Source organism: Pyxicephalus adspersus, chromosome 3, assembly GCF_032062135.1.
Source record: "Pyxicephalus adspersus chromosome 3, UCB_Pads_2.0, whole genome shotgun sequence".
NCBI lineage: Eukaryota > Metazoa > Chordata > Amphibia > Anura > Pyxicephalidae > Pyxicephalus > Pyxicephalus adspersus.
The window spans coordinates 48,571,178-48,589,856 of record NC_092860.1 but is presented as its reverse complement, the minus strand read 5'-3'; the positions used below and the strand labels follow the sequence as shown (position 1 = coordinate 48,589,856).

General features: G+C 37.6%; 1 protein-coding gene across 7 annotated transcripts; it reads right to left on the bottom strand.

Moving 5' to 3' along the window:
• Positions 1 to 902: 902 nt before the first annotated feature.
• LOC140326140 (mitochondrial nicotinamide adenine dinucleotide transporter SLC25A51-like) lies at positions 903 to 18,665 on the bottom strand. Of its 7 annotated transcripts, none has more exons than XM_072404488.1 (4): positions 18,525 to 18,665; positions 14,230 to 14,282; positions 11,211 to 11,421; positions 903 to 9,082 (listed from the first exon to the last, which is right to left on the bottom strand). In XM_072404488.1, the coding sequence occupies exon 4, from the start codon at positions 9,030 to 9,032 to the stop codon at positions 8,136 to 8,138; it is 897 nt and encodes a 298-aa protein (XP_072260589.1). In that variant the 5' UTR covers positions 9,033 to 9,082; positions 11,211 to 11,421; positions 14,230 to 14,282; positions 18,525 to 18,665; the 3' UTR covers positions 903 to 8,135. The 7 variants fall into 7 exon arrangements, with proteins under 7 accessions (XP_072260589.1, XP_072260587.1, XP_072260591.1 ...); XM_072404486.1 differs by lacking the exon at positions 11,211 to 11,421 and adding an exon at positions 17,816 to 17,923 and having other exon boundaries at positions 18,525 to 18,663; XM_072404490.1 differs by having other exon boundaries at positions 14,230 to 14,277; positions 18,525 to 18,641.
• Between the last annotated feature and the right edge of the window lie 14 nt (positions 18,666 to 18,679).

The following is an 18,679-nucleotide window of genomic DNA, read 5'->3' as shown; positions in this document are numbered from 1 at the left end:
GACAACAATTTGTGTTAATTCAAATAGTATTAATCCTTATACTAATGCAGTGTTTTTCAACCAGGGTTTCTCCAGATGTTGCTGGGGGGGTTCCTTGAGCACTGAGAAATTTGTGAGGTTAGTTTCAGTAAAACTAATATTTTTGGCTATCTGTAAGGGTGACATTCTTCACACTGTCCAGCAACGTAAGAACTCTCCCCACACCTGCTACACTGGGAGCTGTGAATGTAGTAATTTTGGAAGGGGTTGCCTGATACCTGAAACTTATTTCAAGGATTCCCTCATGTTAACAAGGTTGAGAAACACTGTACATTGGTGGAAAATTTGAATAAAACTTGCGGATCCGTTTTGTATGTAATTTTACCTTTGCTTTTGACACTATAGTGTCTATGGTGTGACCAGTGGAGATTGTTCTAGGAGCCCACCCGATAAGCTCTTTATACTTTCTTGTTTCTCCATAACAGGTATAGTTACATATATACTCCCCAGATGTGTATTCCTAAAACAGTTGTATACTATTCACATAAATTGTCCTTATTATGCTAGGCTTACCTGTACTACACTACCAACAGTCTACATGCATAGATGGTCTGGGGGCATATAAAGTAATAGTTAGCTGTAAATACTTTATATTTCATGTCTTTAAAGAGGAGTGTGGCAATTGCAGCCTATGGGGGTTTATTTATAAATTGGTGAAGGCAACATTCACTGAAACATTCCCTGGTGCAGAAAAAAATTACTGAAACACATGGACCCAGAAGTTTCTTCACCAGTTAATGTTTCAGTGAATGTTAGCAATTAGTGTGACCTAAACACATGGATGATGATGATGAATAGACCATATAGCATTGTTCAGAGTTTGTTTACTATAGGATTCATTAAAAGAAATCTTGCTAATGTAGTCTGTGTTAAACAGTTTATTAAAGCCATTTAATATATAGGAAATTGATTATCAGTACTAATTGAAGGATAATGACAAACTAGGCTTTTTTTTTTTTTTACTGGACCCTAAATACATTAAGAACAGATCTGCCAGGAGTGTGCTAAATTTACACAGAATACAGACTGGAGGGAGTAGACCCTAATGTATCATTATCCTTTGGCAATTATACATTGTATGTACAATATTTTAAATAAAAAAAGGACATAGCTTTGATCCATTTAAAACACATATATTGTGCTTACAGAATTAAAAATAAAATACCACTGATATCAAAATAGCCTTAAATACAAAATCTACAACTACACAATAACAACATCACTGGGAAAACACATTTTGTACATTTAAATAATGATAAAGTCATATATGGCAGTTTTTCAGTTTGTTTCAGTTCAGTTTATATAATTTTGGGGTCAATCAAATAAACACATTTTCATATGAATGCATTTATTTCTTTGATTCACAGAGGTATAATTATTACACTGATGCAAAATAATAAAACAACTTTTCTTATACTGTTTGAAAAGGCACCTATACATTCATGCGTCTTTCTGTTTTTAGACTCGGTTTCCCAACTCCAGTTATCGGAGATTACAGGAGGCCGAGTTATGCGATGACAATTCACAGGGATAAAGGACGGCCATAAATATATTGCTGCTGCAGGAGTTCTCCTGTTTTATAAGCTGTACTAACATATCAATAATGTATTGTAGAAGATAATACCTTAAAAGTATGATACAGGGGTACCCTATAGTATTTTTTAAATGTTTCATTCGTTTTGGGATTGAATACAAAATGTTGGCATTAGGAGTGCTGCAAAGTAGTAAGATATGTATATATATTCTTTTGACAATGTACAAAGTGGCTCTGTTTATAAATGATTCCCCCTTCAATTCACTCATTATTTATAAATCTAAATTTCTTATTGTGACAACTGTGCACTTTTGACGAAGGGCCACTAGGTGGCAGAACGAGTCACTGTTTTAGTAAGAACTGAAAAGTTTAGAGAGATACGACCACCTCTCGGTGAAAACAGACGAATTGACTGGGATTCAAATGTATAAATAGAACTCTAAACGTCCAAATCCTCTTTGTGAATAATACTTCAATATAGATACAAATTTCTTTTGAGAATAGTACAAGTCTGGGCAATAGAGATGGTGTGAGGTTAATCTTGTTTGACAGTAACCTACATCAACATTTTGATACTTTAGTATATTGTAGAATATTTCAAGTATTGAGCCTCATACTACTGAACAACGTTAAAATAACCCAGTGTCATGTACTCCCGATTGGAAGTTTTGTAGATTTTCTCCTAGCTTGTTCCTCCACAGCAGTGTTTCTCAACCAGGGTTCTTTAGCACACTAGGGTTTGTTCAAAAAGTTGCTAGGGGTTCCTTGCCACTAATTCTTTGTCTATCTGTAAGGGTGAAATTCCTACTGACCACTACACTAAGGTAGTGTGAGCTGTAGAAGCAGTGATTTAAGAAGGGGTTACCCAAGTCTGAAAAGTTATATCAAGCATGCCCCCCCATGTTAAAAAGGTTGAGAAAGGCTGATCTACAGTGTACACACTCATGCTTCTTCCTGACAGATCGATGATGATTTCTTCTATCCATAATATAGGTGTTAAAGTTTAGCAACTCACTAAGTATTTAGGGTGAATCTAAACCCAAGCACACATAAAACAGTCATGTTGTTGCAGATGTTCCTGTTATTGGAAATTATAATACCAATAGGCCAATTTATTATACCCAAAAATCAAGCTGTGCAATTTTCACTGATTTTTTATGTGGATATTTCTTTAAAATACAGTACAATAAATAGACACATTGGTATTAATATTGGCATGCTGGGATTTTGACACTATAGGTTGAATATAAGTTGTGGGCGTACTACTAAGTGCATTGCAATGTATGCACATCTGATATATACATATAAAAAATATATATAAAATGTTGCAGCTGGTAATGATAATATGGTCAATGGAGAAATTAGGGTGTAGGTCAGGATCATTTCAGTTATATGAAAATATATGTAATATATCAGCACTGCATCCATAATCGCCTATTTTTAAATACAAAAAAATTACTTTTTGATTTGCCAAAAAGTAACCTGGCTCCTGCCTGCCTAGTTGTCTTTTGCTGAAGTTCTGAATCTCCCCTTCTCATTACCACAACAGAAAGTAATTGTTCTGAGAAAACAATTAGGAAGGCTGTGAAGACTTACGATACTAGAAAAAATAACAAGATGGCTGACAGCAGTGTTATTAGCAACCATCAAACATATATATTATGTTAAAAGGGAGGAAATTACAAGTTAGTTGTTATGGTTTATATAAACTACATGTATATACTCCATAGAAAGCCTGTGGAGAAGAAAATATAGGGATGCTATTTTTATTACATTACAAATGCAGGTTGCATGGCTATCTTCTACACTTTCCAAGACCCAATATACAAATGACTTGAGAATCAGACCTCTAAACTATGTGCTTGTTCTGGGTCACCATTAATAAAATGAAAATACCAGACTGTATACTTCCCTTACTATAAATTTTCTTTAAAAAGAAACTCGGCCTATGGACCAGGCTGCCTAAACTAAAATTAGTGATGAATGCAGGTACCTTGTGCCTGAAAATACTTTCTGTTTTCCAGCCAGCCTTGATAAGATTCTATACACATGGCAATAAATTCTGACCAAGCTGTAATGATTCCACGTCTGCATCATTTACCTGATAAAATCTCAGTGAATTATATAGGTTGTGCCTTTAATAATAGATTGGGCAAAGCTTGGCAGTATTGGTACAAGGCCTAATTATAACTTGAGAAGTCAGGACCCTGTAGGGAACCTAAGCCTGGGATGCAAGGTCTTGATTGAAAAGGCGGAACATTACAACTGCACTTCAACAGTACAATTAGTTATGAAAGTTAATTTTTCAGATTATAGGATTCCGTTTAGTACATACAAATAAGAATAGCTACATGGTATGAAGTAAAACAAATTTTGATATCTTATGTGGGGGCCATAAATGTGCCACAGCTTGTAACTGTGATCAATAAAACAGATTTTACAAAAACTTTCAAATCAGCACAATCTTTTTCCTACTTATCACTTCTGCTATTCATATTGTGGTCAGTTTTTTTGGAGTCACATAATAAATAAGATTTGGGTGGCATTAAAGTGTAAAGCGGAGTCTCAGTGGCATTTTTCTTTTTTTTTGTAAAAGGAATGTGTCATGTTGTTTCAGTTGACAGCCTATTTATAATGAAGAGAAATGCAAACACTAAAGAAGAATGGTGTGTTTTGAGTTTACATGACTGAACAGGATTATGATTGGAATATACTATATGTATACCTCAACGTGTAAATTGTCTAACTTTAGTTTGGAAATGGTAATCTGAAGGGAATCAGGTTGCTGTAGCTTTCAATGATGTTTTGTCAGACTTCTTAAAACTTAATTTAGATTCCTGCTAGAACCTGATAACAGCTAATTTAAAGCTAGAGCCAGCACATGGTCCATGTGTGGCCTTCATCTTTTATATACTGCTCACGACAGACCTGTGATGTGCAAATTACCTCATCCATGGGTTACAGTTTTCTCCAACCTACCTGATGTTTCATACTGTAGTAGTTCAAGATGAACCACACATACCCATCAACAGTTTTTCTATTTGTGACTAAAGAGTAAAGGGTATGTGCAGTACATCACGACATGCTGGCTTGAAGGAGATAATGAAGAAGTGTGTGATTAGTAAAGGGTATGGCCCCATGGCTGGGGCCACTTGCTCGTCTGTGGTTTGTAGCTGGTAGGATGGGGAAGACGAGGGGATAGTTAGCCACCATTATTAGTGTTATCTTTAAGGGGCCAACAATGTACAGCCAAACATACCATGAATTCTAATAATAGGAAGTGATTTATAAAAAAACCATTCCAGGTTCTCTCATGATAGTCTATCTTCTCCAGTCTTGGAGAACTTAAATAAATCAGCCCCCTGTGTTTATGCCGCACAGCTGTGATGTATCTAATAGATTGAGCATCTTCTGGAGCCTCTGAGCAGTTTTTTGAAACGCAAACATCTTAAAGTGTGGGATTTTGGCTGAAGAATCGTGTTCACTTACAGTGGTAAATTCCATAAACCTGTGGTAGTTTCTAAATTTCTAACTTAGGGGTCAGTTTTAACAAAGTCAAAAAGAGAAAAACAGAAAAAATGCCAATTCAAGGAGCCAAAATAATTATCTTATGAACTAATTTTTCTGCCCTAATTAATTTTTTTTACCATGATTTTAAACATTAGGGGCATATTTATGATTCATTGAATCTGACGGTAAGCAGACTAACTACAGGTGAATCTTTCTGGTTTATGCGTTTTAAAGGGTCTTGATTATTTCATTACTAGTGAATGATGAAAGCCATATTTACAGCTTTATAAATATGTCACCTAATGTATATGTTCAGTCCAAACTTCTTTATCAAGTTTTGGATGGGTCTGGAAAGGATTAGAGTCCTTATGCCATCTGTGGCTTTTATAATAGAATGATAGTAGCAACATTGGGGCTGATTTATGAAAGCTCTCCAAGACTGGAGAGGATACACTTTCATCAGGGTGATCCAGCAAACCTGGAATGGATCTGTTCCAGGATTGAAAACATTTGCCAACAAGTAGAAAATGACTTTTAGGTTTGCTGGATCACCCTGCTTCACTGCTGAAAGGGTATCCTCTCCAATCTTTGAGAGCTTTAATAAATCAGGCCTGTTGTCTTTAATGTACAGAAAAATGTAGCATTCATACAAGCACATGCCCTAACCATGATTTCAAATTATCATGTCTGGTGAATCACAATTGTCATTACATGACCCCTGTCATCGTGCACATGTCACCATCAACTGAACACCACTTCACTGTCCAAGCATGAAGGGTTTGTGTTAGTGTTTGTCAAATCTGATCGACTGTGTAAAAAAAAAAAAAAAAAAATTAGGAAACTGGTAATGCTGTCAGCCAAGTATCGAGATTTATGTCTACAAATACCTTAACTGTTTAGGAAGGAAAATATGGCTGTAGTGCAACAACAGGAGAGCACGAAGTTATTTTGCAGTCAAGAAATATAATGAAGGGATTGAGGATAAAGGAGACTGCGCCCTAGGCTACATACATAAGTTAGTGGAAACTATCTTTTATGCTCATTTCCAGCGACAGAATGAACAAGTGCTACATACACAGCACCCGTACTGTTCTGTTCTACGCTGTATTTATATACTGTACAACAGAGAAGCCAGAGGGCAATGGTGCCAAGTCCAGGAGCATATTATCGGTGGCAATCTGCAGATAAGCTAGCTACCTTTGGTTTTCCCAGCCCTGATATACCATATGGTGGAATAAAACTAAAATTCCATCTATTAAAGACAATGCCTGAAATATTCACAAATATGGAAAAGTACCAGTTGGCTCTACTGTAATAATGCACCATATTCCAAACAGATTTATCTGCAAGGTGTAACTAAAGAGGAAAAATGCAGAGATCGCTTGTGATGGACAAAGTATATTTCATTGCTTTAAAATGTTGATTGAGCACTAAATGTATTTGTTAAAAACTGACCAAAAAGAAAAAAAAATCAATTTAACCAGGCAGGAAATCTTTATTCCCTTTTCATTATAATGAACAAAAACCGGTCTTCTTAATGACAACTTACGAAGAACATTGCAGGAAACCATAAAAAAGCACTCTTTAATTACATGAAGCAACCAATGTAAAGTGCAGATATTGACAAATGCCACTCGCAGATAGTGTACTTAGTTTGATTTTAAAATCCCTAATGTATCTTTTGGCTTTGTTTTTTCTAAAAGTACAAAAATTTTAAAGAGATTTAAAATTTCCAGGAGGACGGCATTCCTAAAAAAAACAAAAAAACACACAAAGCGAAAAGAGAGAGCACCTGGCAGACTTTTACACTGCCTGTAGGCAAGATGGCACAATTTAGTTAAGGGGTATAGAAACCCAAAAACAAAAATATCATATTTCCTGTCCCTTTTAGAGTGGAGAAGCAGTTCCCTGGTAAACTGTCATGGTGAGGAAGGAAAGATCTAGTTATCCATTGCAGCTTACCTCTCCTATAATATTTTATGTACATATATTTGGGTGTGTGAACTACAGTTTCTGCAAGTACAGAAAAATACCTTTTCATCTGATGTTGTCAGAAATTGTAACGTCCCACTGAATTGAAATCATAAACAATGTTATTACATTTACATATTTCTCAACCATCTCATGTTAGCAACAAATCCCAGTGTGTGTGTTTATGGTCTAAATCAGGAGAGCAGCCTGGGGTGACAATTCTGGAGCAAAAACATAATCATAATGTAAAAAATAAAAATTGTACAGCATTCACCACATATATAGACTTTTAAGCTGCAATATATTATATTTACGTTTTTAGGTTTAGATATGTTTTAAGCATGTATCTAGGTAAGCACGTAAGAGTGGAGTTAAATAAAAAGTGGTTTTTGCTGGAGAACAAAATGGTTTCTTTTTCTGACTCTAACAGAAAAATAGATAAAAGGCCTACACAGAACAAAATATGAGCTGCTACCCTAGTAAAGAGCAGCACCTGATTTTTTTTCTCCTATTACTGTTACCTTATGTGACCTGTGTGAACATACCTTAATCCACAACAAAACAATAATGAACGCATGTATATGGATCACTATAGGGGCCACAAAAAGAAACAGAACCTCTGGTAAAAGCTCACTTTCCAAACACTAGTCCTGCTATAAATATAATATAAATGCATCACAGGATCCACAAACCACTGTAATAGGTAGGACTGAATACAGTTAAACACAACAATGGAAACGTGCTCATCATGTGGCCTCCTGAGACCAAAAAACTGCATATGTTAAAGCTCTTCCCTCAGATATTTTAAGTTTTCTGATAGCAATAATCAAGCATGTATACAGTCAAAATACTTTTCCTGTCAGCAAAAAATAAACGCTTTGTCACTTACGCACACAGAACAGACAGGCACTTTGTTAACCTAACACAGAGAACAGTATTTTGAACCACCTGTCTGTTCATACAAATAAAATCAGCAGTAATATTTAGTGGTGCATACATACAATCTGGTATTTGGTTTTGTGATAATTTGATCCCTAGTTTGCAGATAAACATACAATGGTACAGGATCGAACAGTTTACTTTAGAGCAGTTTTAATACTAGCTCATATGTTGCATTGATGATACCCCAAGACAGTATGGATCTGTGGTAGTTTAAAAGGGCACCACGGAATAGGTGTGTCAGTTTTCCATCACGCTCTGTCCATATTGTCATGAGGACTTTTCTAAATGAGGTAAATTCACCTCCAATCTGTGACTGCATGCGTGCCTTCACCACATTTACTGGAAAAAAAAGAAAACCCAACATGGCTCCAAGCAGTCCACCGCAGATGAAATCATTGATTAGGTTAGCACTATAGCTCTTAGCTTCCGGCAAACACTGTTTGATTGGCTTGCGAAGACCGAAAAACAAAGCATTGCTTGGTCCATTGCGGACCAATATGGGAATCAAACCACGGTAGTACTCCCTAATTCCATAGGACCGCAGCACTTTGAAAGCTTGAAAAGTATTAGTGAATCGATCGTGATGTTTGTAGTCCTGCAGCAAAGTCTGGATTCTCTCAAAAGGCGTAAGAATGGCTTCTGTAGTTCCTGCAAGGATTGCTGCTACACTCCTCGTAACAATCTCAGGAGAATTTGTGTGCCTTAGCAAAAGACTAGAGAAGTCCTCATAAAGGCCAAACATCAGGGCAAGTGTTGTTGTTTTCTGCAGGAGTGGGGGGAGTATTCCCCTGTACAAATTCCGGATCCCATCTTTCTCTAGTTGTCTTATAGCATCCCTGGTTCTCAGTCCATACAGCTGTTGTCGGAAGAGCACTTTTTGGATGGGGAAGGTGATTGCAATGTTTGTGAAGGCAGCACAGTAGCCACACACATAATGTTTACTAGACCCGATAGCTAGTTTATGATGCATAAACTCTTGTTTCGAATTTGAGAGGACCAAGTTACTTTTTTGTTTTTCATGAGCCTCTGAACCCATCACAAAAGATGATGTGCACTTTTATAGTCCAACAGAAAACATCAGGTTACCTGAAAATGAAAAACACATTCAAAACGGTTACTTAAGATTTCCAGTTAACTCAAAACAAGCCGTGTACAAAAGTAAAGAACCACTGGATTCACCAAATGTACCAAACAATCATTTTGTGCTCCATTACTTGTAGTAGAGTAGCAGTTATCTTGTACCTAACAATCTCAAACTCTGGACTTATAACAGTGCCTCTACTACATCTGTCGATAGACAGTGTAGTCCCCATGCAAACAAAGCTGAAAAGGCTTACTTCCTATTGGTAGATGAGCTCATCTTACCAATTCATCCCTTCTCATGTACAGTTAGGTCCATAAATATTTGGACACAGACAACTTTTTTCTAATTTTGGTTCTGTACATTTACATACAATAATACAATTAATTTTAAATAGACAAAATCAGACATGATGTCTCTGCCCACCGAGCCACTCCAACCATACCCACCCCTTCCACCTGTAAATCTGCCCACCGAGCCACTCCAACCATACCCACCCCTTCCACCTGTAAATCATCACTGGCCTCCCTCAGCCCTGTTACTGTGGACAAAGTCTTAACTCTTCTCTCATCATCTCTGTCTACTACATGTCCACTTGACCCAACTCCCTCTGATCTACTCCTTGCCCATTCCTCCACCCTGGCCCCTGCTCTAACCGAACTATTCAACCTCTCTCTTTCTACTGGTAAATGCCCCTCAGATTTTAAACATGCCATAATTCTTCCTATCCTAAAGAAACCCTCACTGGACCCCTCCCTACCCTCTAACGTCCCATCCCCCTTCTCCCATATGTCTCCAAACTTCTTGAACGCCTTGTCTACAAGACTCACCGATTACCTGAGCGCCAACTCTCTCCTTGACCCCCTCCAGTCTGGTTTTAGAGCTGCCCACTCCACTGAAACAGCCCTTACTAAAGTGGCCAATGACCTCATCAGAGCTAAGTCTCAAAGCAACTTTTCCCTGCTCCTTCCTCGATCTTTCCTCTGCTTTTGACGCTGTTGAACCCCCTCTTCTAATACAAATAATGCCCTCCATTGGTATTTGTGACACTGCTCTCTCTTGGTTTGCTTCCTATCTGTCTGACCGCTCCTTTCAAGTTTCTTTCAATGGTAATTCCTCCTCTCCCACTGTCCTCCCTTTTGGTGTTCCCCATGGGTCAGTCCTTGCACCGGTTCTCTTCTCTCGGTAGTTTCATATCCTCCTTTGGCTTACAGTGATCTTTCCTCTGCTTTTGACACTGTTGATCACCCCCTTCTAATACAAATCATGCACTCCATTGGTATCTGTGACACTGCTCCCTCTTGGTTTGCTTCCTATCTGTCTGACTGCTCCTTTCAAAGGTAACTCCTCCTCACCCACACTCCTCCCTGTTGGTGTTCCCCAAGGGTGAGTTCTTGGACCGGCCTTTTTTTCTCTGTACACCTCCTCTCTCGGTAGTCTCATATCCTCCATTGGCTTACAGTGCCATCTCTATGCTGATGACACTCAAATCTATCTGTCCACCCCTGACCTGTCTCCCTCAGTCCTGGATAAGGTCTCATGCTGCCTGTCAGCCATCTCATCATGGATGCCTGACCAATTCCTGAAACTCAACCTGGATAAAACAGAACTCATCATCATCCCCCCCTCAAATTCCGAATCTCCCCCTGACATATATCTAACTGTTAACAACACTGTTATTCGGCCCTCCCCCCAGGCACGTTGTCTTGGTGTCACCTTTGACTCGGCCCTCTCATTTACCCTCCATATTCAGAACATTTCCAGGTCCTGTCACTTTCACCTACGCAACATCTCCAAAATACGCCCCTACCTGTCCCCTGAGACCACCAAACGCCTTGTACATGCTCTTATCATCTCTTGTCTGGACTACTGTAACATCCTTCTCTCTGGTATTCCACTAACCCGACTCTCTTCTATCTATCTCTTCTATCTTCTATCTATTATGAAGCCAGACTCATCCATCCTTCCCACCACACCACTTCCATGTTTTCTGGATCACCCAGCTTCACATCTGAAAGCGTATTTTCTCCAGCCTTCAAGAGCTTTCATAAATCAGACCCATAATCCCATCTGAAGCTCTATATATATCTATTGTAGCTCTCAAAGTGTTATCCAGAATAATGCCTTTCTTGCCTGGTGTGTAAGTTTTGGTAGGTGGCCTTCTTGTCATCTTCTCATCGTGTCATTTAGTTATATTTGATTTATTGGTGCTTTGTGTATATTCAAATTTGGGATATTATTTTATAACCGAACATTGATCTATATTTTCCACAACTTTGTCTTGAGCATTCTTCAAGTTGCTTGCTTAGTGGTGTTGCAGAGTCAGGGACCTTTGAGAACAGATCTGTATGCGTATGTATATATCATGCAACATAAAAAAAATCATTACATAAAATCCAAAATGAAAATTCATTTTAAATCCAGGTTGTATTGCAACAAAACAGGACAAACACTGAGGGGGATGAATATTTTTGCAGGGCACTATACACTACTCAGAGACATGAAATACTGCAAATGTTTTTTCACAGAAAATATACAATTAATTGGGATTACAGTGTTCTTTTATTATTTTACAGTAGGGTTTTCTAAAGTGAAAAAGTGGTGATTGGCAGTTTGTCTTTTTAATCTGTCATCAGGAAAGTTTGTAAAGAGCAATACAAGATAACATTTGGAAAAGCAAACAAATTACATTAAAACAAGCAAAGCATGCCAAAATCTAAAACTGGACATCTGCCAAATAAGTCATCAGCCATCACTGAGGCCCTCTGTTAATAAATATTTAACTTAAAGGATCTGAATCAGATTAGCTTTTTTGTTACTAAAATGCACATTTCATCACGTCACAATAGAATATAGATCTTTATGTCCGTCATATATTATTATATGGTGTTTTATGTTCCATGCACAACAAACCCCTTATAGATATTAGCCAATGTACAGGCAAGAAATCACAAGAAATAGTGTCAGCACTGCCCAGTTGTCACTGCTAAAATACCTAGACAGGCCAATTTACAAAGGAGTTTAAAATATTCACACAATAATTTGTGAAATATATTTACTATGTCTAAACATGTGAAAAGTGCATTTCTGTTTGCCGATTTTATATTTATATGATTGAATAACTGATGTAAATATTCACCTTTTTGAATGCCCACTTGCGCTAACACAAACAGGACGGCATAAATTTATAGCAAGAATAATAGGTATTTTTGTGCACAGATATATAACAAAATTTTTCAATTGTACATTTCGTTGACCAAAAGGAAGCAACCAACCTTCAATCAAACAAAAAGTCTGCCTGAGAAACTGTACTTGATCTTATATTTTTCTTATCTTGTCTGGACTCCTAAACCATACCTTTTATAGATGCCATTGTAATCATCTCCTGAACAAGCTGGCAATCTGGCTAGTATACTGATTGACCAGATCCCAAAAAAGTTGGAGTCAATGACATATTGCAGCCTCCGTGCTTCTCACATCTCACAAAGCTTTCCTAACAGAAGCAGTGCAGAAAGGATTAACCCAAAGTCACCTAGGACAATGGTAAGAAACATTCATTGCAGCAATCTGAAAGCCATGTAAAGAAGTAAATCCTTACCCCGTCACTAGGATTTGCAAATTGGAATAATCTACTTTATTCCTAAATTACTTATAGGACACATTCTGTAATGTCTCTGCATTATTTAATGAAGTCATGTCATGTACAAAATCTGGTCTGTAGGCAGCAAGTACAATATTTGTATATTTAGATAAACAAAGTTCTATTCTGGCTCTTGGCAAACTTGGGATACAAGGCAAACATAAAGCATATAAAGGTCAATGACAAGCAATAAACAAAGTTACCAAATTATACACAATACCGAAGGACTGCTGTTTAATATCCTAGCCAGCAGCACAAAAAAAACTTTTTTAAATGTTTAAAACAATAATAGAGTTTTTTTTATATTAGTCCAATATTTGCATAACATTTTTCATACTGTGAGATGTAGACCTGTTTACTAGAAAATTGAGCTACAGTTCCAATTACAGTACAGTGAGATTGCTGACTTTTTCAACATACAAACATAGTTGTTTATGGCTATAGATAAAGATGATGCACTCTTCAAATATTTATTCAACTAACAAAATAAAATAATATGACAATGTATGGTGGAAGAGGACTGTACACCCTGGGCTCAGAAGATGGTGCTGCCACCTTTTGTATGTATTTTGTATATTGCCCATCAGTCTCCAATATTGGTGACATACTTTCAATTACCTGCAAATGCTGTAATGAAATTTTTTAAACCTGAGCGTTTGAAAGTCCATGTTTGAAATTCCCATGCATTCCAATAGGGTAATCTACACCATGGGGTTTCCTTGAGGCACTTTTTGAGCATTTTAGGTAACACTCCTTCCTGCATGTAAAAAATAAAAAAAAACGCAGGAAAACGCACCCATTGATTTTAATAGAGGCGTTTTCCTGCGTTTATAAACACTTAAAAACGTCAATGAAAGCTCCTATTGAATTCAAGGTGACTCCCAGATTTTCACTGCCCCACCCTGGGCAATAAGTACAGGGGTACATAAAACCCCTAACTCATTACCTGAAAGGGTTAGAAATTTGTGTAAAAAAAATAGAACAAGACTTTAATGTTTAATTAACTTTTTTTTCCAGATTATCTAACAATGAAAGGATGATTCTCAGAGCTGCATTCATAACATGAGAATAGCTGGGGGACACCTGACAGCGTGGGATCCCCGGGCACCAGAGGGCAAATGAGGACGTTCACCTCTGGTGCTTAATGGCTGAGAAAAGGTACTTGGTTTTCCTTTTCTCAGCCATCAATCAACGAAGGTGAGTTTACTGCACATGTGGCCCTAGAGGAGTTGAAGCACATGCTCTGTACCCTTGTAACTCAAATTCATGTGGTGCCTAAGCAACATTTTTAAAAAGCGCCAGTGACCTCTTTCTGTGATACCTACCAGTGTCCTCTGTAACAATACTGTAATTATCCTAATATAAAATATGCTCACTTCAAAAACAGGAAGCAGGAGAGCTCTTATCACGGAGAGTATATTGTTATTGTTAGGGATCAGGGATGTGAATAGAAATTACCAGAAAAACCGAAATGCATGGAAAAAACATTACACAGATTTTTATTTATCTCACCAGCATCACTCAGCAAATCACAGGGCTTTGGTGTTTTGATTGCAGATTCTGCCCTAAGTACAGAATGAACATCAGAATAATCAATAATAAAAAATATTTTTGAACTTTTATTTTGAGCTCTCACTGACTGCCAATGGTGCAATTGATTGTGATTTCTTTAAATCATTATAGCTTAAAAAATTGTAAACTTTGTGACAACAATCAGTGAGAATATTTTTACCCAAATCCTAAAAAACATTTGCTCCCAGAAGCCTCATTCTCCGACAATGGCATGTTACTAGTACATTTTTTTCACACAGCTCCTGGTCATACATTATTCCAATATTAACAGTGCATTTATTGCTTTTGGTCAGTGTACCATTCCATTTTTTTCTGCACATACAGGAATATTGTAGTCACATGTAGTTTAAACTATTCCATAATTTGGGATGGTAAATGTGGTAAATGTGCAGCTGATATTTCTCGTGCAAAAGGCAGCACTACACATTGTAAATGAAATCTGGTATTTAGGCTGCCATATAGATGTGATATGTGTCATTGATGCACAACTAGATGACTTTACCAGCACTCTAACATGACAATATCATCCAGTAAGCCCCTGTCTATACAATGCCATAATCTTTAAAGAGGCTGCAGATCCATGAACCAAATTAAACAATGCTCTTGTAAGTGGGACGGAAACGCCAAGAGAGATATTTAGCAACTGCCACTAAACAATGATTACAGAAAGAAGGATTCAGGATCATGTAAGGTCACATCATGTTATAAACAGATGACTCATGACTAGAACAATACATTTCTCTTTCAATACAGTTCTTTCTTCTACCAAGGTGTATATGCAAGATGACTGTAGAGGAAGCTATATATGTATTCAATAGACATTGCATGGAGTAACGATTTGTAAACTGCAGCAACCCAATGACTGTTGTCTGGTCTGGTTCCTGTGCATTATTTCACACCACCATTGCTCTTGGCACACCTTAACAGGTAAAACAATAACCCTTTTGTTGACCAGTGAGCATGGAAGCCTAGCAATGAAGGCCAAACTCAGTAGCACTGATATGTCAGTTATTGACTTACATTAGGGAATGTCTTTTTTTTTCTCAACCACTTCTATTCATTCCTAATTAGTGGTGACACATCTCCATCACTGGCATGATTTATAGGTGGGAAGACGCAGCAAATGCATCACAATCCCACAGCCCATTAAGTTTTCCCCTAATTCGCTGGCATTAGACTTACTTAGGTACTGCTATCATGTCTCCAAAGCCTTCATTTTTTTTACAACACAGGTAAGTGTGATTAGCACATTACACTTCCCAACTACAGTCATGTCAAGGATTCTGAATCACAGAATAATTCTAGACAAAATACCTTAATAGACATCATCTGTGTACAGATTAAAAAAAAAACCTCCAGTCTGATAGTAACTGTACAATTTATGCAAACTGTTATGTTTGTTGTTGGTTAGGAACTTGTTATAGATAACCAGTTGTGGAAGGATTTTAGAGCATTTGGTGGCTAGGTTTAACTAGATTTGTATTTTTATAATTTATGCAGCTGTCATGAAAACATTACTTGTCACTAAGATTACCCATAAAAATCAAGCAATAAAAATGATACTGTAAAGTATGTGAAAAGATGCCCAATTAAAATTCAGGGATGCAAACAAAAAAAAATTCACTGGCCTAGGGTTATGTTCAGATTGGCGGTGAGGTTGTATTGTGATTACTGCTTCCCTATGCCAGTGAACCACTGCGGGGGAGAAGCTACTTGCAACAGCCCCATAGCAAATGAATAGGCACAGTAGTAAAGCTGTACTAGTTACAAGTACTTTTTTTCCTCTACAGCTCCCATCTATTTTTACATTAATAGATATTCACATTTTATAGATTTTACAGTATACAACATTTCTCATGCAAAAGTTAGCTCTACACATTGTAAATGAAATCTGTAGAAATATTTCCTTTAGGAACCAGCACTGCATACACATAACTGAGCGGCTAGGAAGATGCCAGAGGTCGGGAGTCGCGCATGGTTACCTGAACCTGAATCAGGTCTGAAGCTGCCCTAGTGCAGACTCTTGCACACAGCACATGAGAAATATCCGTATCATCAGTATTACTATACTGGCATTTTTTAGGTCTGTTGGTAGGCAGCAACAAGTGGTTTACTAATATTTCATGCAGAGAAATAAATCCGCTCACATAACACATTTTTCCTTTTGGGATACCTGTACCTGTGACAACTGTCTACGGGGGTTTTCCTTCACATTAGAAAGATCCCCTTCTACTTCTTGTTAATTCTGCAAAACAGGAAGTGAAGGTAAATCTCCCTAACGATAATGCTTGAAGTCCCAAGAAATCTATTTCTGAAAAATATATTGAGCACCACCTAACCCCTTTCTTGTTCACTTCACAAAACAATCTGTATCTCATATACCAATGTATGTGCTTGCATTCAGTTATCATCCATGATAAATCACACACTGTACTGCTAAATTACATTTTGGACTTTCAAGTTTAAAGCATTATATTTCCTTAATATCAAGTGGGATCAGTTCCTATGACTACAGTTACATGATTACTGAATGAAAGCTTCATATAAATCAGTGCTTCAGTGTGCTGAGACCATGTAGGTTTTATTCATTCATATATCTGTCCCCAGAAAAGTAACAATGACATCTTTTGCAGGCATCACGATTACTATTTAGCCTACCGATCACAGAAAAAATCATGGAAAAGTGGAATAAAAAGCTACATTCTACAGACAACATAACAACAAAGTATTCCAGGTCTATTTTCAAATCTGAGTATGAATACTTTACTTAATTTGCAATGTAGTGAGAACAATAACCTCTCCAGCATATTCCAAAGACCATGTGCTATATGTCTGTATGTGTACAAAGTTCACAGAGCACAGCCCTATATGGAGAGAGGAAGAGAGAGAGAGAGGGGGGGGGGAAGGATACACCATTGCTCTATGAATGGATATCTTATCAGTGTAGGAGTAAGCTAATCATTTATAGCAGAACATAATAGTATAATATTTTACAGTTTGATTTACTGTGCAGTACATAATTACAAAGTAAAAATCAACTAGACACAAATCTGATTATGAAATAATATAAAAGCTGACGCAACACAATATATGAGGCTGTAAAAACGATATTAGTCTGCACTTTGACTCTGTACTGTAGGCAAATTAGTCAAACTTGGAGCTGGATCTTTTTGTAGAGAGGACTTACCCAGTCTATTTTAAATATTTCATTAGCATTTAATCTAGCTTTTTTTTTTAAACTTTTTAACATGGAGAAACCACCTAAAATAACTTTCAGTTTTTTTATATATATTTTTAAACAGATCACATTTATTACACTAATAGTATGTCTGATGTCATAAAATCTGTTCATTATATACATATATATGAACTATCTGATGCCTGCAATGTACAAAATGTCATTCATATACAGGAAATAGTAAATACTGAAATAATGAGGCACTCATAGCTGACTTTTTGTATTGAAAAGTGAGTAAGGAAGGGCTAGATTAGTTTTTGTAGATGAGCGCCTGATGGGGAGCTTCACCTTCTGAATGTGGAGGAAAACCTTCATGGAATAATGGAGAATTCTGGCGACAACTAACCAAAAGGCGTTTGTGCTTCCCTTAGATAGATCTCCCACTTTAGGTTGTGTCTGCAGAAAGAAAGTGAAAAAATGGCAGGGAATTGTTGCCAATAAACAGGTTAATTCTTAGATATTCTTTCATTTGCATGGCAGTCATTAGCTTTCTGTGTAATGGGCCCAGAACAAGCATGTAGCAAGTGAAGTGATGACTTGTGATTGGCATGCTTGCTGGGGCTGCAGAGCAGAGCAAGGGAATTAGCATTTCCTGATCACTAACACCCCAGCATTATATTTACATGCAACCTATAATCCCCAGCTCTATTATTTCATACAAGCGCCTTGCTGCTGATCTGTACCTATGTAATGCGGCCATCCATACATTGTGTACATGTAGTGTGGCCATGTAGTGTACTATAGGTGCAGGGATCAGCTCGGTACAATGGAAGTGACCGCAGTGAATCTTTAGGGGTGTCTAGGCCTGGTAAGGCTCAGCACAGCCAGCAATAGAAGACCTCCAGCTATGTCCTCCGGTGCCCTGACAGGCCATACACATGAATGAGTGCTGCCCGCAGTCACACAGCAGCCACTACTGTTGTAGAAGAGCTCCTCGGCTCGCTATGTCTCCTCATTGTGGCTGGGTGTGGCGCCCCAGCCTCCCGTAAACACTAACCTTCCATGACGGTACGCCATGCCTATCTCTGCCCCCGTGAACCGGGCAGCATTCACCCATTCACTGCTTCATTCTTCACCTCCACCAGTGACAGTTGTGGGTGGGAGAACCCAGCTTACTTCCGGTCCCATGTAAAGGTGGCCACCAATCGGCTG

Coding starts and splice junctions, on each gene's coding strand:
- LOC140326140 (XM_072404488.1), bottom strand. CDS start 9,032: ATGGGTTCAGAGGCTCATGAAAAACAAAAAAGTAACTTGGTCCTCTCA.